This window comes from Melospiza melodia, chromosome 18 (genome assembly GCF_035770615.1).
Source record: "Melospiza melodia melodia isolate bMelMel2 chromosome 18, bMelMel2.pri, whole genome shotgun sequence".
In the NCBI taxonomy this organism is placed as follows: Eukaryota; Metazoa; Chordata; class Aves; order Passeriformes; family Passerellidae; genus Melospiza; species Melospiza melodia.
This window is the reverse complement of record NC_086211.1, coordinates 13706538-13727779: the sequence shown is the minus strand read 5'-3', so window position 1 is coordinate 13727779 and position 21242 is coordinate 13706538. Positions and strand designations below refer to the sequence as shown.

Sequence of the window (21242 nt, the reverse complement as noted above, 5' to 3'; positions counted from 1 at the left end):
ATTACTTCCCAATACCCATCACCTATGTTAGACAGTGCACTTCTACTCTAAACCAATCCCAAAGTGCCAACACCACAGCAGAAGATGGAGGCCAAGAAGAAGGAGAAGAAAGATTAGACATGCCCACGTTCCTCCATCTTGTCCCCAAAACCCCCATTCCAAAAATCCTAAAATCTACATTTTCTCCCTGTGATAACTTTATTATTATACTATTTAAACTTCTGTGACTTTCAGGTCCTCATACAAAGCTGGTAATTTGCTCCATGGGTCATAATCAAACCCCCAGGTGTTCTGGGCTGTGTGCCAGGGTCTCTGAGCCCTCTGGACACCCAGAGGGATGCACTGAGTTCCAACAAGCTCCCACAGCCTCGGGTCAGTCTGGCTGGAGGAAAGGGCTGCTCTGACCCTTTGGGCAGCTGGGGAGGGTCTGGCCATGCTGGCGAGCAGGTCCAGGCGTGGGACAAGGTGCGGGGAGTGCATGACTTGGCTGCTGGCTCACAGAGCTGGGAGTGATGAGGGGTCCGCCTCTGTGGGAAGGAATCGCGCACTTGGGGAATGCTCGGGGCTCAGCAGGACCGCTCCGAGGGCGAGCAGCAGGGAGAGGCAACGCCACTGGGCATGTGGCTTGGCACCCATTGGAGTGCCCAGGGTGGCCATCCCTGCTCCAAACTTTGCCCGGGCCGGGCATGAGGAGCTCCTGTCCCCCAGGGCAGGGGTCTCCTGCCTGCAGAGCCCCCTGCTCTGATCCTGCTCAGCCGGGATGCCGCACCGGGGCGGCGGCACAGCCCTGCCCGGGGCTGGCTCACGCAGCCGTTCCCCGAAAGCCAACGGAGCTTCAAGGCTTGGGAAAAGCAGGCATGGCTGGGGCAAATCCTGCACCGGGGCTCCGGCTCTAACCCTCGCTGCCTGTGGAGCTTTGTGCCGGTAGAGATGGGTGGGATTTCTCCGGCACGGGGAGCATCCAGAGAGCAGCCGGGAGCTCAAGGTGGAGAGACAAGAGGTAAAACTCACGGGAGTGAGGCGAGCTGGAGCTCACAAAGCCGGGCCGGGAACGCAGAACACGCAACAGCCCGAGCTCCTGCAAAACCACGGCCTCATCCTCCCCCCAGCAGCTGGGGCAGCAGCCACGGACCGCGCAGGGCTGTCCTGCCGCGTCCCCGCTGCTCTCCGGGCTGTGCCCGTGGCCAGAGGGGTTCGTCCCCTTGTCCGTGCGCCCACCGTGCCTCGTAGTGCTATCGCCCGCCCCGGCCACGTGTCCTGTCACCCCCAGCCCGGCAGGGGCTCTCCTTGCCCCGCATTCCCCATGGTGGCCCCGAGCCGCCGCAGCGCGCTGGGGACGGCAGCCAGCGCAGCCCGGGCCTGCTCCGGACGGGCACCAGCCTGTCCTGGGGCGCCGCTGCGGCCTGGCTACCGTGCCCACGGCCGGCCAGCCCCGGGGCCGCTGCCACGGCGGTGTCGGTGTCCGGTCCCACCGCGGCGGGGCCAGAACCGGGACCGGGACCGGGGCCGGGGCTGCACTGGGGCTGCCCGGCCCGACCACGCCCCTCGGCCCGACCACGCCCCTGCGACATCACCGCCGTTTCGTCTGACCGCGCCCCTCTGACATCACTGCCACTGCTGCCCGACCACGCCCATCTGACGTCACCACTGCCGTGCTCAGGCCACGCCCATCAGACCCGCCCTCGGACCCCGCCCCCCGGCGGACTACCCTTCCCGTCATGCAGCGCGGCGCAGGGCGGGGCCGCTTCCGCTCAGCGCTCGCCGCGCGTCGCCGCTGCTGAGGCCGCTGAGCCGCCGCCGCCCCAGGCCCCTGTCCCGGTCCCGGTCGGAGCCGCCGCCTCCGGACCGGCCCCGCCATGTCGGCCCAGGCACAGATGCGGGCCCTGCTGGACCAGCTCATGGGCACGGCCCGGGACGGTGAGTAGGGGCGGGCGGGGCCTGCAGGAAACGCCGCGGCCTGGCGGCCGCCTCACCGCGCGAGGCCCGGCCCGGCCCGGCCCGGCTGCTGCCGCCGCTCCGGACCTGCGGCGCGATCCGCCCCCGCCCTCCCGGCTGCGGCCTCGGGGCGGCGGGGCGGGCCGGGCCTGTCCGCGCCCGGCCGGCGGAGCTCCCGCCGCACCCCCGGCCCCACAGAGCGGCCGGCGCCGCCCCGCCGCCCCGGGCCCCGCTGCCGCGGACAGGCGCGGGCCGGCTCCGTGCCCCACGTCCGCAGGCGCGTAGGTAGGTGTGCCCGCAGCGCCCGGTGCTGTCCGGGACGAGAAATGTGACAGCCCGTGCAAAATACGGTCCCGCTGCGGTTTGTGTCTCCCTTCTGCGACTCGCTGGGTACTTAAATTCCCTTTGGCACGTTAACAGGGCTGTCCAGGCACTTTGCACTTTGTTTCGTAAGTGAATAAGTGCTTTTCTTTCTCTGTGTATTGAGTTGCTATTGAATTGCTTCCCATATTTTTATTTCATACAAACTGAACAATTGTGGCCCCTCTATTTTATTTATAAAGGTTCAGTGTATCTTTGCCTGCCTACATCAATCTGCAAGGGAGTTGCAGAAAAGCCTCATGTTCATCGAGCCGTGAGTCACAACCAATTTTTAAAGCTGTTATAACAAAAAAAAAAAAGTGTTTGCTTTTTTTCACAAGTAACTTTAAAAGTGTAGCTTAGAAAGAAAAAAAAATTAAAAAAAATTTCAGTAGACACGACATTATTCCTGGATGCTTGTGAATCCTAAACTATATTCATACTTTAGTATTACACATACCTGTGTCATATGCACAGATGAGCTTTAAAATTGTCACATACCATTACCACTTTGCCTTTACTTTTATGTATCATTCCCCTGACTTCCTTACTGCAGGTGTGGGCAAGAAAGCTTTTCCTTTAAAACTTTTCAACAGTGGGCATAAAATTCTGCAGCTGAGGTCTTGAAGAATGCAGATGGGTATAGTATGTGTTGGAGCTCGCAGTGTGTATTGACTAACTTTGTTCCTTTTTTTTATTATTTATTTTTTTGCTTTTCTGATATTGTCTCGTTTAAGTGGCTCCTGAGTGTAAAATGTCCTCTGAGGGTGGGCTGGGGGTGGGCAGCACGTGGTGTGTTCCAGGCCAGCACCTGCCAGCTCCTTCCTCGCAGGGCCTGGGAGAGCACACCCTGCATAGCTGGGTTCCAAACAAACGGACTGATGATGGCTCAGTTATCACCTGAGCAAAGAGCAGTTGCCTGTCAGTTTTGCCCAGCACAGCCGTGTTTTGTGATCTGCTAGCAGTGGGGTTTGGTATCTCCTGCCCCTTTTTCACTGTAAGAAAAAGAAAGGGTGGAGAAAATAACCAGGTTTTGGCTGGGAGCCAGCCTGTCTGTCTCCTTTTCTCCTCTGGCTGTGCTGCTGCTTTATGTGGATGACAGGCCTTGGACATTGCTTGGCTCACCAGCACTGTGTTTAACATGGTGTCCTGGATGAATAAATGCTAAAGTAGTGTTTGTTGCCAATTATAAGTGTTCCAGAATATCCTGTCACCCTCTAAGCTTTTTTTTTTTAATTTTTTTGAGTAATTTTGGGGAGCAGGAGCACCAAATATTTTAATCTGCATATAGAGGTGAAATGTTCATGCTGATGCCTGTGTTGTCCTGGTGTTCTAATGTCTCCTTATTTAAACCACACATGAATTGCAGGGGATGAAACCAGACAAAGGGTGAAGTTTACAGACGACCGTGTGTGCAAGAGCCACCTGCTGGATTGCTGTCCCCACGATATCCTGGCTGGAACAGTAAGTGTGTCCTCTGGGATGAGGGGCTCTGCTGAGGAGGGTGTTGGTACAGCTCTTGTCTGTGCAGGGTGGGTGACTTCTAGGAGAGATCAGGTTTCTGTGCCCAGAGAGCAGGCACAACCCTAGTTCCACTTCCTGTGATCTTGTATGGAACTGCTCTCACTTCTCAAAAAAAAAAAAACCAAACAGACAAAAAACCAAACCAGGAGCTCTCAGAATTCACCTGAAAAGCCTTTTCTTTTACAATCCTGTGAGAAGTTGCAAAATTATTTCTGTTTTAGCAGTTTGAGGTAGTCAGAGCTTGCACCTTGTCCTATGGTGGTCCCAAGGCTGTAGCTGGGTGCTGCCCTGGTTCACTGCTGCATCTTCAGGTTAGCAAGGGTTTTCTGCACAAATCCTTGGAGATTTTCAGTCTCCTCTCCCCAGCCCTGATGGAAGAGCAGCTTTTCTATTGTTACTGTGGTGGTGGTGGCAGGTCACATCTCAGTCTGAGTGTTTGTGTCACTCTGCCCCACTGGTTTCAAACAGTTCCCTCTGTGGGAACAGGGCTGGCCAGTGTTCAGAGGTTTGGCTCACGTGCTGCCTCTGAGAGCAGAAGGTGATGTGGGCTTTTAGCAGTGAGCTCTGGTGAAGGAAGTGTTCATTTGAGGCTCCCAGATGAAAGCTGCAGCCTGACTTTGGAAAGAAAACTGTGTCTTTGTCACCATCACTGTGCAGCAGTCAGAGGATGGAGGTGAATATGGATGTTTGAAATCCATCTTTGCCCTTGCTGTTTGCATGAAAAACTGTGGCAATTCAGTGTCTGTCCACTTAAACCAGATTGTTGGAAGATGCTGTGGTTGTTTACAGCCCTCCCTGCTGCTCCCTGGGGAGCTGGCTGGACTCAGTGGGTCCCCAGCAAAGGGAGGGCTGGTGCTGCTGTCCCTTTTGTGTCACCACCATAGCAGCAGTGTGGCAGCCCTGGAAGAAGGAGCTGTTGCAAAAGCTGCCTCTGCTCTGAGCACTCAGGCTTTAGCTTCTGCCTTTGCAGAATAAGATTGGAAAAGCTGAATACCAATCTCTGTACCTCTGTTCTTTAGAATTCATTTGAAGCTCAAATGTGTTTTGCAGTGATTGTTCCATCAGCCTCTGTGTTACTTCACCTCCATTTGAGAATTTTAAACTTCCATCCTTTGTAGAGGTAACTGTGGTCAGAGTGTGTTTTTTGACACAGTGTTTTGGGCCCAAAGGGTGTTTTGAAGATGAAGGCTGCCTTCTACCTCTTCAGGCAGGTTTTCAGCAAGGGGGTGAATGGTGAGTTGAAGGGTTAGTTCAGCATAAGTGATGTGTGTGAGCTGGTGCCAAAGCATGCAGGAAGTCTGAAGTGTTTCAGGTGGGTTCTGAGTCTCCTGGGACAGAGAAGCACCTTGAGGAATTGGTTTCTTCTGTTGCTGTTGTTACTTGTCCTGATTGAGTTGTCCTTTCCCTCTCACTGTGGGGTTTGTGCTCAGAAGCTGCAGGAGCATGAAGAAAGGCTGCTCCTGCCCAAGGGATCCTGTGGCTCCCTCATGGTGCTGTGGTGGCCCTGAGGTGGGTGTGGAGCTCTGCCCCTCTCCCAGCAGGTTCCTGGGGGCCAGAGCAGGTGTTGGTGCTGCAGATCTGTGTTGAAAGAACATGTGATGTCCAGAACAGGAAGAGCTTTTCAGCTGTCCCTGCTGCCAGTACAGAGTGAAACTGAGCTGGAATGTGCAGCTCCCTCATGATCTCAGGCACTTTCACTGGCACTTCCCAGTGCTCTGCTAGGGAAGAGCTGTATGGGTGAATCTGTCTCAGCTGGGTGGGGTACAGTCCATCTCTGGGTGTGTTACTGCAGAAATCAGGACCTTTTGGAAACTTCCAACAGATGCTCTTGGCCTTCTGGTGCTTGCTGTGTTGTGCCCTCCCCTAAGGCATTGTTGCTGCTGCATCCTTGATGTGTGCAGATATTCCTTAGTGGGAACTGATTGAAGGCAGCAGGAAGCTGATCCCTTGGGGAGCTGTGCTCAGTGAAATGTGATGGACTCCCACTCACTGACCTTCAGGTGCAGAGTAAGAAAAGGAGCCCAGACTGTTAACAAAGCTCTGGAATATTCCTGAGAGCTGCAGGAGGCCTGTACTTGTTTGCTTTGTTTAGGTGCACGAGTGTCACTGATTGTAAGAGTTGTTATTTTAACTTGGTTTGTTCCTGTGATTTTTCTCTTTTTGGCCTCAGAAATTTGTCTAAACTTGCCACTAAATAACCTACAGTGGTTCTCTTTGGTCTCTGTGGGTAAGGAGGAACATTCTGGGAGAGCAGAAGTTGGTTTAGTGAGCCCATGGGCTGTTACCTTTGCATCCACATCCTTTGTGGTGAGTGCTGAGTTCTCTCTGCAGCTCATGGTGAGTGTATTTCTATCAGTGAAAGTGTTGTAGCACATTGAGAGATGGCATCAGCTGACAATTCTCCTGAATTTTAGCTCCACTAAGAGGTGGACAGATGAGCCTCAAAGCTGGCCAGACTGAACATACCCTGGAAATGACATCCAGGGAATTGTGTACCCTGCTGGGGAATATGAGTTGAAATCTGTAGGTTCTAGAAATGTTTTTGTGGGTTGAGAGAGGGGTCTGTGCTTTCCTTTTTCACTTGGATGAAACTCTGCATCTCTGATCACTGTTAAAGCATCTTTGTGGAAATTTCATTTTGTGGTGAGTTGCCAGTTCAGTGGAAATCATCAGAGATCCCTCAGAGTGTGGATTTCTCAGCAAATGTGAGCAGGATTAATTATAAGTGGCATCTAAATGTCTTCAGTCTTTGTGTGTATGTGGAGTTCAGTCTTTGCTCAGGCTCTGTCTGTCTCACAGCTGTGTTTTAAACCAGCCAGTGTTGAGTGGAGCAGGCTGTGGGCTCTGTGGAAGGGGTGAGTGTTCTCTGAGCCCTCCTTGGCATGAGGGGAGGCTTTGAGGCAGAAGGGCTGGTGGTCTTACCCTGAGTGAGCAACACCTGTGGAAGTCTCCTTGCACTTGAACACCTCAAAGGATGTGGAGGAAGATTTGAGGTTTATATCCAGTGAGAACTGAATGTTCTTCCCTGAGGAAGGTTTAGGGATGTATTAACAAGCAGGGAGAGGAATTGGGAGCTTCAGAACAAGCATTGTTGGCTTTTCTAAAGTGGTGAGAGCCCCTTCTCTGAAGTGGGGTTATTGGCTCAGATAAGAATATTTATAATGTGTGACAATCACATCCAATACCATTATTTTCTCCCTATCTTGGAAAGTGATCTCAGTAGCATGACCAGAAGAATGAAAGATGTGTCACATCATAGAAAGTTATTTTTGTGGTAAAATAACAGGAACTCTCTAGCATTCTTTGAAGTGGCTTGCCTGAAGTTGAGAATGATCAAGCTCCAAAAGTACCAAAGTGCTTTTTTTGCAGGCATTACATTTCTATCATTAGAGAGCTCAGCAGGAGTATTCTGGATGCAGTGTCTGTTTCTGTGGCCTGCTGCCTCTGGCTTCCTGGTTCTGGTAAATCTGAGCAAAATGAGGAAGGCTAAATAGCAGCAAGTCATCTGCATTTTTTTTCTTTTTTTAGAAGAATAAAAATTTAGGTGCCAGTAATAGGCACCTGCTGAAAACCTGAGCATAAACTGGTAGAGTTTGCTTTAGCTGCTTTGCTTCATTCTAAACACTGCTCTCTGAGTGTATTGTTTCATGTGAGTATCCCCAGCTTTAGTTTGTGATATTCCACAGGGATTCAGAGTTATCCCAGTTCAGCTTTCTCTGCAGTTCACTGGGTTGGCACCTGTAGTGCATGTTGAGGTTTGGGCTCCTGGGGACTGGTGGTGACAGTGAGAGAAGAGTTGGGGTGTTCCTTCATGCAGTGACATGTACCTGCCATTCCAGCAGTGGCTCACAATTAGGGCTTTTATTATTTTGGCTTTCAAAATGTCATTTTCTCTTTCTACTCTAAGAGTAAGAGGAAGGTTCTTTGTTACAACTTGATAATGTTGAAATGCAGCTTCCATGTCTTGAGAGCATAATTGATTTGGGTTCATGTGGCTGTTAACTGTTAGGTGGGAGAAACAATAACAAATTCAAATAGTGGAGTGCAGTGGGAGGGAAGGGAGATGCTCTTAAGTCTCTCATTAAATGAACTTATGTGTTGGACTTTGCTTTGCTGGGCAGGTTTTCAAATTCCAGGCTGCAGCTGGATGTGGGAAGGGTCTGGCTGTGGAATTAGCACTGTCTGTTGTTGCTGAGTGTGGGGTTGTGCATTGCTGCTGGCTGTAGCCCTTAATCCTTTTAAGTCCTTTTGTTGTTGATAGGGAGCATTCTTGTGTGTCCTACAATTTGTTGTGCCATATGTTACTGGGGCTCATCCTGACACAGATGTGCATTTCCAGATGAGCTTTAAACAGGCTGCAGGTGTGTTTTCCTGGGCTGTGGCTCCAGGATAGAAGACATTTGCAGTTGGTTCCTGTTGAAGTGGACCCATCTCCCTCCCAGCCATTTCTGAGGCTGTCCTGGCACTTAGAGCAGGAGTAGGACTGGACTTAAAGCATTTGGGCTGTTTGAATGTTCCCAGAACATCTACAAAACGAGTTCTGGCAAGCATGTGGTTCTTCTGGCTGGTTCTGGCACTGAGAGGTTAAGAGAAAGCTTTTCTGAAAATACTTTATTTTGATATGATGCAGTTGGCAAGAGACATCTGCTGCTTGTTGCTATAATGGAGGGTTCTTACGTGGGTTCTCCTTTTTCTTCTAACAGAGAATGGACCTGGGAGAATGTACAAAGATCCATGACTTGGCTCTGAGAGCAGATTATGAGATTGCAAGTAAAGAGAGAGACCTGTTTTTTGAGCTGGATGTAAGTATGGAGAAATTTTAGTTCCTTTTGGGGAAACTGCTTCGTGAAGTTACTGGGCTGAAAAGTAGAACTCAGTGGCCATTTCAGCTCATCTTGCTGCTTGATGTGTTACCTGTCCAGAATGCGCAGCCCCTTCCTGAATGTCAGCCTGGCTGCTGGCTGGAGAATGCAGAATTAATGATGGCCTTTGCCACCCCATTAGCCCAGCGAGCTGGGAGGCTCCTGGCATTCCTTGGATCCCACAGCTGCTGCTCTGTAAAAGACTGGATGTGGCACTTGCTGCCATGATCTAGTTGAATTGTTAGAACATGGGTTGGACTTGGTGATCTTACAGGTCTCTTCCAGCCTTGAATTTCTGTGATTCTGTGATTCCTGTAATCTGCTGCCCTGTCCCAGAAAGAGATTTAACATTAAAAACCTTCTGCTCAGTAGTTTAACTTTTGTCAGGTTTAGCTTTCATTTCACCTTTCTGTGATGGAACAGATCAAGGGGAAGCACAATTCTGTCTTTCCCTTTCATGTTATTCCAGTGCTTTTGTCTTCGTGCCTGTTGCTCTTGCATAGGAAGGAAGTTCCAGTGCAAAGCAATGTTGATGTGTCAGAATAAAGGAACTGGGTCAGGTTTACAGGGCAGAGGTCAAATGTAACTTGTTCTGCAAAATGTCATTTGGTTTTTTCTCAAAGCATCAGTTCTTGAGGTTGTTTGTGCATTATACAGGATTGCAGCTGTTGGCTGTCAAAGCTACACCAGGCACAGAGAGCAGCTTCATTCATAATTCTTTGTCTGATCATGCAGGCCATGGATCACCTGGAATCCTTCATTGCAGAGTGTGACAGGAGAACAGAACTGGCCAAGAAACGCCTGGCTGAGACACAGGAGGAGATCAGTGCTGAAGTGTCTGCAAAGGTATTGGCCTCTCACTGAGCAGTGCTTCTGAAAGTCTCACTGGGAGCACTGGGGCTCTGTTTCTCTGACACCAGTGATACTGGGGAGTAAGGCTCCACAGAGGATTTGGGGATTCCAGTCATCCTCCCCAAATGGCTGCTCTGGCCATTCTGGAGACAAAGAGCACCATGGACTCTTTTTAAAAGAGATTACTTTAGCATGGAAATAAAGCATATTGATTTCTTCCCCATGCTGTGAAATGTTACCATAATAATTTAGAATAGTAAGTCCATCCTCCCCTGATTTTTGTTTCATTTAACAAATGCTCATGTAGTTTCCTTTTTGGAAACTCACCTAACTGGGCCAATACAAGACATTTCTGAAGCTGATTTTGTGGTCTATATGCTGACCTGTAAGCCAGAAATGACAGGCAGATCATGATCTCTCCACATCCAGTTTCTCTCTTTGCCACATATCTGTGACTCTGTTGACATTGGTCCACCAGTCCCTTTTGTTTGAAAACTTTTGGAGATTCATGGTCATCTTCCAACAACAGATTTCTTTTCCTCAACACAGTATTTCTTTTAAAAAAATGGAAAGTTGTCCTGCAAGCTTTATCACATTTTTATCTCACAAAAACTAACTATTCTCTTCAGGCAGAGAAAGTCCATGAGCTGAATGAAGATATTGGAAAACTCCTAGCTAAAGCAGAGCAGCTGGGAGCTGAAGGAAATGTTGATGAGTCTCAGAAGATCCTGATGGAAGTGGAGAAAGTCCGGGCGAAAAAGAAAGAGGCAGAGGTACAGTGTTAGCTCCTGTGGGTTGGCTGGGTGGTGGTTTCTGCCTCACACCTCCTTTTCAGTTCCAGCCATGTGCCAGCAAACAGGTGGCAGTGTGGTGTGGTGGATGAAATGATTTTTAGAAACTTTTATCTAGTGCAGGGAGGGCTTCATCCTCTGAAATATTTGGTCCCCACTCCCTTGCAGGGATAGATTTCGGGTTAGCTGTGCCCACAAAGCGTTTGTGTGGCACCTCCTTTGTGTGAGGGTGGGTTTTGATTCTTCAAAGCAATTCTTTGCAGGGGTTTCCCTGGAGGGTTGTGTCTGTGTAAGGCTTCCCTGACATTTGTGTGGGTTTTCTTGCCTCCCTGTAGGAAGAATACCGAAATTCAATGCCTGCATCCAGTTTCCAGCAGCAGAAGCTGCGTGTGTGTGAAGTCTGTTCAGCATATCTGGGTCTCCATGACAACGACCGGCGTCTTGCTGACCACTTTGGAGGCAAATTACACTTGGGTTTCATTCAGATTCGTGAGAAACTGGATCAGCTGAGGGTAATCCTCTCTGTTTTAAACCACCTCTTTGTAGTTCTGAAGACCTTGAACACTTCTATTAAATTAATACAGAATTCTTTGCAGAGGGCTTGTAAAAGCTCAGAAATTTCCGACTGCAGAATTCCTAAAGCATCAAACAGAGCTTTGTTTAGCCTTGTCTTGGGTTCTCTTCTGTCTTTTCTGGGTAACTAAATATGTACCCTCAGAATCAGTCAAACCACAGCACTGCTATAATTTATTCCTTTGAGTTTTGGTGCAGTAATTCTTATTAACATGACAGAAATTTGTTACTCTGGGTATTTTTTTGACTTTTAAACTTCTTAATGAAATGTTTGAACTGAAGTTTCACATGGTTCTGTCAGTAAAAAGATCTTGACTAGCTGAAGCTATTAGGAGTTTGCTGAAATTATTCATAATGGGTTGTGGTACTGGCCTTGCTTGCAAAGAGGGACCTTTAGCTGAGTCAGAGTTGTGATTCCTGTGCCTCACTCACAGTCCATTGAGGTCAGTGCCTCAACTGAGAAAAATGAGAACCTTTACAGAGGTCTTAACTCAGCACATAAAATGCAGTGCAGTGGTTCTTTGTCTTGCTATTGGAATGGTCTTCCTGCACATCTGACCTGTTACTGTGTGGCTGTAAATAATGGCTGTTACTGCATGGCTGAAATATGATGTGGGTTTATTTTTTCCCCCTAGAAAACAGTGGCAGAAAAGCAAGAGAAGAGAAACCAGGATCGTTTGAGACGGAGAGAGGAGAGAGAACGAGAGGAGAGGATGGGCAGACGGTGAGTGGGACCTGGGAACTGGCCTGTGAAGTTTAGAAATGTCTGGTTCCTTGTACATGAGCACTGCAGGAGTTCAGCATCTGCTTCTGGAGTGGCTGTTGGATGTGCTCCAGATGCTGTGAGCATCTTGGGATTCAGTTAAAGATTAAAACAATGCACAAATCCTCCAATCCTCCATCTTAGAGTGATTGTACATGTGTTTTCACCTGTACTGTGTGTCTGAAAGGTGGGAGTTCCCTGTAGTCCTGAGGCTTATATTGGCCTAGTCCCTGTCTTAGGGAATCTGAATCTGGATAAAATACCCTCATCCAGAGCACCGAGTGTGAAAGTTTAAGATGAGCGAGGACTAGGTTTGCTCAAAAGGCAGAAATTCCCTGGACAGCCCTCCTCACTGCTTGGAGACTTTGAGGTGACAACAGGCTGGTGTCCATGTGCCAATAATGGACTGCATGTAACTTTCCTACAATCAGTGAGATGTTCTGGCAAGCATTTCCTAAGGAAGCTGAGGGATCCCAAGGAGTGGCTGCTTCTGGTGCTTGTAGCTATGTGTGTCACCTTCTGCTCAGATGTCTGTAATTCCTGAGCAGTGGGAAGGGCTGGTTTTCTAATTGGTTTTCTCAGGACAAGCTCTTCTGCATCTTGCCAACTGAACTGGACAAACAATTTCTCCTGTACTTAAACTGAAGAGGCAACTTGTGTGTAAACAGCTCAGTTAGGAGCCTGGTGTGGGGAGGGTGGTTATTTGCAGGGCTCAGGCAGAGGAGGTGGCTGGGTAGGAATGCTGTTCTGATTGTCACAGCATCTCCCTGCTTGTTTACCTTGTGTGTTTCTCCTCGCGTACTTGCATTAAAAAGACCCCAACCTTGCTGCCTGTGCAGAGCTATTTTTGAAACCAAGAGTCAGCTGAAGAGTGACTTTGTCTGAGGAATATGAGATTTATAACTGCAGTGTACTCTAAGATGGTGCTGGCTCTGGCTATACACTGCTGGAATTGCTGACAAATACCAGCATGGTCATTTTTGTGTGTTATGAAGATGGGAGCCCCAAACTGTTACTCATTATCCACATAATTTTATACATGTTATGCATAACTCCAGTTAGGGTGTTAATGTGGATTTTCCCTGGGGATTTCCTGGTGTGTTTTGAAGGAGCAGTTCATGCTGCAGCTTTCTGTGGAACTGCAGCACTTCATGGACAGCCTCACAACTTTCTGTTCCCCATGCAACTGTAATGCAGTTGAGTTTGGGAGCTGCAGGATCTGGCAGTAGCTTTTCAGTGCAGGAGTTAATCAGAAGGGACTGCTGTTGCTGCTGCTGTGGTCAGAGATGAGGAAGTGAAATGGGAAGTGTCTTCTCATGCAGCTGCTTCATGGCAGACCCACAGCAGGACCCTGCCTAACATGGGCTCAGTTTGTCTCCATGGTGCCTCTTCTTCCTGGAGGTCATTTCTCTGTAAAAAATGCTCAATTTTTCAGAGTTGTTAAGGAAGAGCCCTCTGGATCTCTTTGTTGATCCACATCTTCTCAAAATGCTGGTTTTCTTCCTCCTGTGGTGTGGCTGTGGTTTTGTTTTAGTGGTTTTTAAAACAAAAAACCTCAAGCCCTCAGTTCTTGAGAGCTAAAGAGCCTCTAGTGTTCACAGGTAGTGCATATGTGGATGCATCTGATGAGGGGGTTTGGAAGCTGCTTTTGAATGTTTATTTAAGGATTAAAATAGGAAAGCTTTAAGAACTACATAGAGCTGGCCTAAAGTCTGAGTTCTTGCTGTTTCCATATGTGCCAGTACTCAGAGACTGTGGCCTTTGCTCTGGCTCTGTGCAGAGGCGCCTGTGTGCTCCACAGGAAAACTTGTTAAGGAGTCAGGAGTGCCATAAGGAAGAGGTCAAATCAATTGCCTCTCCACAATGAGAACTTGACCTGAGGGAGGACAGTGGCTCTCCCAGTGGACACTCAGTGTCAGAGCTGAGGTTGGAGTCCAGATTTCTTCGTCACTTACCTGCTGGGAGCTGTGCACACCATGCTCACAGAGGCATTTTTCCATCAAAAACTAATTGGTGATGTCTACCACCTTCCAGCCAGCCTCTCTTATCCAGAGCTTGGTACTTTAAGGAACCACAGGAAACATGTTTCCTTCAGAACTCTTCTTGTCAGCTCCTATACAGCACCTTCATGGTGTTACTTCAGTGAGAGGAAGAGTATTGGCTTGACTTTGGGAGCCTTTGGTGACTGACAGGCACTGTGGCATCCCTGCAAACCTGTGCATTCCCTTGTCAAACTCTGCCTCTCAATTAATTAATTAATTAGTCAATAAGCTGTGATTGCACGTAGGAGTGAGTGAACTGGATTCTACCCTAGTGGTAATAAACACAAGTCCTGTGTGACATTCCTGGTGGCTGTTGGGTACCCAGTAATCTCTTGAGGCTGGAATTCTGTGGAGGAGTGGCATGCTGGGAGTGCAGAGCTCAGTGCTTGCTCCCACAGTACACCAGCAAACAAGTGTGGTGGAGGTGCCACATGGATTTCCTTTGTGCTAAGCTGGACAAAAGACAGGTTATGAAACTCAGCAGAAATTTTCTGTGATACAGGGACAAAAAGAGAGGAAAAAATAAATAAAATAGACTTGCTCAGTCCTCTTGCTGTTATAGAGACCAATCTTCTTTGTCTCCTGCTGTACAATGATTCAGGCTAGTAAGGACGATGCTGTTCTCTTGGATACTTCCTGAATTCTGAAGTTTGGTTCTAGGGAGTGATTATCAGATGTTTTTTGTGCTTGGATGATAGGCATGAAGGGCAGCCAGGCTTTTCAGGGGATATGGAAGGGCTTTTGTGGATGTGTGCACTGGTGGTTCACAATAAAGTGATCAGGAGGGAAAAGAACAGTAAGAACTTGGAGTAATTACAACCACCAGAAAAATCCAGCTGCCTGCCAGGTACCTCCAGGAGGTCCTGCTGCTGTGTCAGGTTCTGTTACTGGGAATGGAGGTGTGTGGTTACTGCCTTGCTCTCCAGCTTTATCAGCTTCTCCTTCAGCTGGCCACGTGTGTAGACTCCAAGTTCAGCTCCACTTTGTTTACAGTCCTTACCTGAATTCCCTTCTAAATTTGGGGGCTTTTTTAGCTTTCTACCATGACTGAACAATCCCATTTCACTGAAGAAATGTCAGTGCACATAGATTTTCTTAATCTTGTCTTATCCAGGCATGGTTTTAAATTATGTTATTAAAACAGATGCTTCTCTGTTGCTTCTTAAATTCTTGTCTGTGTGTAGCTTTCATGTCAGGGTGCCAGAACAGCTCTGTGGGGTGTAAATTGAACCTGTGTGTGAGTCTGTGTGCAGTGGGGAGCAGTTACAGGAGTGAGACTCTGAGTCACTAAACAGGGAGAGGAGCCACTTCTTAATTAAAGCAAAACAAGACTGTTCAGACAGCGTGTGATGTTCATCTGGCTCTGAAATGTGGCCACAGAGGAAGAGGGAGGGTGGAGCCTCCATGTGCAGAGGTATTTTAAGTGGTGCTGAGTAATGGTGCTGCTGAAGTTGAAAGAATTCTGCCGTTGTTATTTACAAACTGTCAGGAGCTAATGCTGACAGCAGTAAGCTCAGAGTGCCACACATGAGCTCTGAAGCTCGTGGAATGTGAGAAAGGAGAGCAAGGCCTGGATTATTCTTCTCAAGTGCTTTCTAAGGATTTTCAGTTTATCTCTGTCACTTGTCAGTAATAGCTCTTCCCTTGTGGCTGTGTCTCCTCTTTTTTCCTAGTTATCTTTCCCAAAAAGGAAAAAAATATTGATGCAAATTTCCTTCTGATGTTTGGTAAACAAATACTTCCTTCTGATGTTTGGTAAACAAATACAAGGAGTGAGAAAAGGCTGTTTTTTTATTAAAACCCATTTAGCATGCAACTTCCTCAAAGGAATCAAAATCAGAAAACTGGCAGATGTCTTTCTGATTGAGAGTGACACTTCTTGAAAATGTCAGAGTTGATCCAGCTGGTGTTAGACTGCAGGGAGTAAAGAGTATGTAACAAATATGCACAGAAAATTAGTTGGAAAAGTTCATTGGGGTGCTTTATTAATAGTATATGATTTCTAGACTTTTCTGTAGTGACAGGAAGCTCAGTGTGCAGAAATTAATGTTTTCCTGTTTTTGACAAATTCTTGATCCTAAAATTGAAGCTAACTAAATGTTTTATTTGCAAGCGCTTTTTTTTGTAATAATATATCACTTGAGGTATTGATTATTCCTGTAAAGAGCTGCCAAGGTGGATGAATTTTCCTCCTGAAAACCCACTGGCTCTATCATAATTTTTCTCACTTAACTCTCTTCTCCTTTCTAGATCCGGATCAAGAAACAGAGATCGTCGAAGGTGAGTGCCCTGTTCTGTACTTCTCCCAAATGCCTGGTTGTGTTTCTGTCTAGCTGCTGAGGCTTTTCCTGGGTCTCACCAGTAGAGTTCACTCAGTGCCTCAGTGTCAGGTTTGTTCCCTGGAAGAGATGGGAAGTGCAGTTTGGGCAGCTCAGTGGTGCTGCTCAGCTTGGGGTGGCTCCTGGGGCTGTAGAGCAGGGGCTGAGTAGCCCGGCCAGGGTGGGCTCTGTGTGCTCCAGTGTGAGCCCATGGATGTCCCTGAGGCCTCTTTCCATAAATACCTCATATACTTCTGTGATTGTAGTATCTGAAGTATCTGTTATATATATGATACCTCAGATGTGAAAATACAGAGATTTGAGATTAAAACCCCCACATCTCTGGGAAGAGCTTGCCTTAATGCTATGGCAACATTCTCTGTGATAATGGACCTGGAGATTTCCCTGCCTACTGCTTTGGCATCTTTCTTATTTTTAAAGCAGGGTTAAATAAATCTGCTTCTAAAGTGCAGGACATTCACAAGGAAGATTCTCTTAGGGTTATGGTAATATCTCAGGCCATTTCCCTTGGCCTCTCTTCTCCTTATGTGGGCCTCACTTGCGAGCATCGCAGGGTTGTAAGCTCTGCTCTGGCCCTTTCCACATGCTTACAGTATTGGTGGGAGCTTTTTCTATAAGCTTTCCAGCAAACTGAATAACCCACTGGCATGCTGTTGGTAGCACAAGGCCCAGGAGGAGGCAGCTGCCCACTGTGTGGGTGTGGGCAGGGGCTGGACTGAGTCGATGCTCTGGGTATTTGTTACTCAGGAGAGGCTGAGAGGCAGCTGAGGGCGCAGGTCTGAGGGGGCAGAGATGAGGTGCTGAGGGGGCAGAGATGAGGTGCTGAGGGTGCAGGCGTGAGGCCCTGAGGGTGCAGGCGTGAGGGGGCAGGTGTGAGGTGCTGAGGGGGCAGGCATGAGGCAGCTGAGGGTGCAGGCATGAGGCGCTGAGGGGGCAGAGGTGACGTGCTGAGGCAGCTGAGGGGGCAGAGGTGAGGTGCTGAGGGGGCAGGCATGAGGCAGCTGAGGGCGCAGGTCTGAGGGTGCAGGTGTGAGGCGGCTGAGGGTGCGGGTGTGAGGCGCTGAGGGCGCGGGTGTGAGGCGCTGAGGGCGCGGGTGTGAGGCGCTGAGGGCGCGGGTGTGAGGCGCTGAGGGTGCGGGTGTGAGGCGCTGAGGGTGCGGGTGTGAGGCGCTGAGGGTGCGGGTGTGAGGCAGCTGAGGGTGCGGGTGTGAGGCGCTGAGGGCGCGGGTGTGAGGCAGCTGAGGGTGCGGGTGTGAGGCAGCTGAGGGTGCAGGCGTGAGGCGCTGAGGGCGCGGGTGTGAGGCGCTGAGGGCGCGGGTGTGAGGCGCTGAGGGCGCGGGTGTGAGGCGCTGAGGGCGCGGGTGTGAGGCCCTGAGGGTGCAGGTGTGAGGCCCTGAGCCCATGTGCGTTCCCTGCAGATCCCGGTCCCGCGAGCGGAGGCGGAGACGCTCCAGATCAGCCTCCCGGGAGCGGCGGAAGTCGCGCTCGCGCTCCCGGGACCGACACCGGCGCCACCGGAGCCGCTCCCGCAGCCACAGCAGAGGGCACCGCCGGGGCTCCAGAGACAGGAGCTCAAAACACAAGTAGGTATTCCACACTGGGTGCTTCTGCAAAGGGGAGTCCTTGGCTCACAGTGACCTCCCTGGCCCATAGAGCGAGCAGGGTTCTCCAGAGCAGCTGTGCTGGCCTGTGCCAGCTCCTGGGCCAAAGTAGGATTCCCCAGGGGTCTCAGCTGTACAGCAAGATCCCAGCTGAGAGGAGAGTCTAGGAGATAAAACAGGTTTCCTGGTTTGCAGTGCTGAGCCTCAAGATGCTCCTTGGATGGGAAGCAGCACGAAGCCTCCCTCAGCTAGCTGAGCTTCCCTGGGTCTGTAGAAGCCAAGTGCCTGAGAGGCAGTTTGGATATTACACTTCTGTAGTTATTTTCTGCCTCCCAGATTCCTTCTCTCAGTGCTGGCATTGGGAAGGAGTCTATGATTTGAGAACTGGCAGTCTTCTGTTAGAAGGCTGCTTGAGAGAGACAGAATTCTTTTGGAATCAGCACTTTTTCCTCCTGAAAAAGAAATACAGGAGGAGTATGCCATTCTTCTGTCTCTGAGGAGAAGCACCATAGTCCAAAGAAGGGCTTAAAGTCTTTCTGAAATTCAGCAAAACAGCCTCTGTGTTGGAGGAAGGATGAGGCAAGTGTGTGAAGGGTATTAGAAAAATTGACTGGAATCACTGTGTTCCCTTACAACCCTTCTAAGCCCAGGAGCAGGTCTGCCTCCAGGTGCTTGCTGAGGTTACATCTGGATTTTTTTAAAGCCTCCTGCTTAATAGGGGAGTACTTGAGCACTGTCACCTGATTAGGCACCAGCAAGTACAATTCTAGAAGTATAATTCTAGAAACAAACCTACTGTTGTGTGTCTTGTGTCAGTTTAGCTAAGGGGTGAGAACAGCTTTTCTTTTAAAGACACCTGGTGAAGGGGAGGGAATAATGGTCTGAAAAATAAGTCTGTTAATAATTGAGGGGGGGTGTAAATACTGTTGATTCTCCAATGGCTGAGATACTAAAATGCTTTTTTAAATCTGTCTTGAACATGAAAAATAAAGAAAAGAAATTTGGACAATTAGGAAGTGAGGAAGATCCTGTAATAACTATTACTAAAGAGCAGGTAAGGGATTACTTCGGAACCCCTGAACACATCCAAACCAGCCCATGAGACTGCAGGGGGATTGGCCAGCTCACACACCTGCACAAAACTGCTCAGAGCTGGGGACAGGCCAGGCTCAGTCCAAGAAAACATAAAACCAAGAGAACAAGCAGCAAAACCCTGTTTCCTGAAAAAGAGTTAATGAACTCTGCCCTCAGGTTCTGCTGGGCTGAGGTCTCACTTGCTGAAGGAAATGGAGAGTGTCACAGGATGTGGAGAGCTCAGGGTAGGAGGTCTGCAGGCAGCAGGCATTGTTGTGGAAAAGGTAGAGAGGCAACGTCATCAGACAGACTGATGTTAAATGACACGGTTTAATGAAAATGAAATGGCTGTTGGGTTCTGATGTATCAATTTTGCAGTATTTTCAAACCTTAAAATCAACAAGAATGAAAGTGGAACCTCTAAGGTACCTTCTGTTGTGACTGTAAAAAACCCTGTGTACTGAGCCTTGAAGTAAAATGTAGGAGCCTGTGCTGAGCTCCCTCAGGACCAGCTCCTTTTGAATCCTGCTATTCCCTAAGCTGGCGGGAATCTCACAAGAAACAGCCTTTCAGATTAGACCTAATGTGAAGCCTCCTGTTTAATTCTGCGTGGGCTGACACAGGGAAGTGCTGCTGAAAATCTGTGGCTGTGAAAAGCTGTGCTGTGGGCTGGGAATATAAATCTCTATACCTTCCTGACTTTGAACCCAGGATGCTGCCAGAGCCAGCAAAGTGAGAAGCCCAGGGCTGAGCCAGCAAAGAATCCAGTTGGCATTTAAAGCACTTGAGCAGAAAGCCAGAGCTTAGGGCATAATGAAAAACTGCTCTGGAAGCCCTGAAATGAGCTGAGTCAGAGATGAGGAAAAAATTGTAGGCACTTCAGGATGGCCCAGAAAAATAATAAGGGACACAGGGAAGACCTGAGAGAGCTCCTGTGGCAGCAGCTTGAAAGGATCACTCAGAGGAGGGAGGAACAAAGGCTGTGCTGTGCATGGAAACCTCACAGAGGGCCCAGAGCTGCTCTCATGGGGGACCCACTCCCCGTGGCACAGCAGCCAGGCATGTTCCTGTAGGGAACCTGCATCCCACAGCCCTGCCAGGGAAAGTTCTGCTCGGTGGGGAGCTGACAATGTTTATTGTGAAGCTGATAGTGATGGTTTGCTTTGTACTGCAGATCTTCTAGAGATCGATCTTCAAGAGAAAAGTCCCGAGACAGAGAGAGGAAAGAGAAGAGCTCTTCTGAGAGGAGGCACGAGAGCACAAATGGCAAATCTCGTTCCAAGAGGTCAGAAGAGAGAGAAGCTGGCGAGATTTGAACTCAAACGATCTGTGTTGCACTGTAAATAGTCTGATAAACATTCTACACAAAGCCTAAATTTCCCATTTATATTTACTGAATACAACTCATCTTTTGTAGTTTGGGATTTTTATTGTTTGGCAGATAGCTGTGAGTTTGTAGAGACACAAGAGTTACGTACTGTTTAACAGGATTTTGTTTTAGTAGGAATAAATAAATCTGGATGGATGGTTTTCAGTCCAGGCCAGTGTGGACACCCCGTGTTTGTCCTGACTCAGTGGTCAGGGCCACGCTGTGCCTGGAGCCCTGAGCTGCCCTGACCTTTGTAACGCTTCAGCCCTTTCCAAAATTCCCTCCTGATCCTCTGTGAGCACACCAGTAGCACTGGTTCTCAATTATATTTTTTCCTTCTGTTTATATATGTTAAAAAAAAAAAATCAGATTTCTTTTTTTTTTTTTTCTTCCTTTTAGTACTTAGCCATCTCATTTTTATGTCTCCAGCACTTGAGAGTTGCCTCACTTGCCCAGCTAAGGGCAAAAAAGATAAAATTTGGCCCTGATCTATTCTGAAAGCTGTTTGTCATTGAGGATGACCAGATGAGCTGAACCATGTTTCTGAGCTGGGCTCAACTCTGGTTTTGGTACCTTTACAGTTCAGACAGCTGAGCTGGTGTGAGCAGAGCAGTGGGAACCTGGCTGCTTCTTCTCTAGAGAGGCACAGCCACAGCTCCTCTGCCTCTGTACTGTGCTCCGCAGCCAGAGCTGCCCGCGGGGCTTTCTGCCCTGCAGCCCAGAGCGTTGCTGTGTTCCAGGCCAGTCAGGCAGAGCGTGCCGAGGTGACCGGGGCTGCAGCCCGCGTCCCTCCCGGGAGAGCGGCACCGGCCGTGTCCCCACGCCCTGGGAGCCGCTGCCGTTGTCACTCGCTGATTGTACCTCGGCTTGTTCCCCACGAGGGCAGTGCCAGCCCCAGCCGCGACCCCGGGCCCGGCATTTTGTAGGATCGGTGCGAGCGCCGCCGCTGTCACCCGGCGAGGCCGGAGCCGGGCAGCTGCTCGTTAGCGCGGTTAATTACCGCCGCTAATTGCCGTTCCCGGGGCCGGGCTCCGGCCGGCGCTCCCCTCCCTCCATTCTCCGTCTCCCCCCGAACGCGGCTCCGGTTCCGCCGCGGTGCTGCCCCGGTGTCGGTCCCTAGTGCATGCCCCCCTTCCCTGTCCGTTTTTACGATGAAT

The 21242-nt window shown here is 49.4% G+C and overlaps 1 protein-coding gene across 2 annotated transcripts; it reads left to right on the top strand.

Moving 5' to 3' along the window:
• The first annotated feature begins 1778 nt into the window (after nucleotides 1-1778).
• On the top strand, nucleotides 1779-20255 carry LUC7L (LUC7 like). 2 transcript variants are annotated; one of them, XM_063171201.1, is made up of 10 exons: nucleotides 1779-1917; nucleotides 3665-3759; nucleotides 8523-8621; nucleotides 9417-9527; nucleotides 10163-10306; nucleotides 10660-10836; nucleotides 11533-11621; nucleotides 15953-15982; nucleotides 17460-17624; nucleotides 19891-20255. In XM_063171201.1, exons 1-10 carry the CDS (start codon nucleotides 1857-1859, stop codon nucleotides 20030-20032), a joined length of 1113 nt encoding a protein of 370 aa, XP_063027271.1. In that variant the 5' UTR covers nucleotides 1779-1856; the 3' UTR covers nucleotides 20033-20255. The 2 variants fall into 2 exon arrangements, with proteins under 2 accessions (XP_063027271.1, XP_063027272.1); XM_063171202.1 differs by lacking the exon at nucleotides 1779-1917 and adding an exon at nucleotides 2210-2569.
• The last annotated feature ends 987 nt before the right edge of the window (nucleotides 20256-21242 follow it).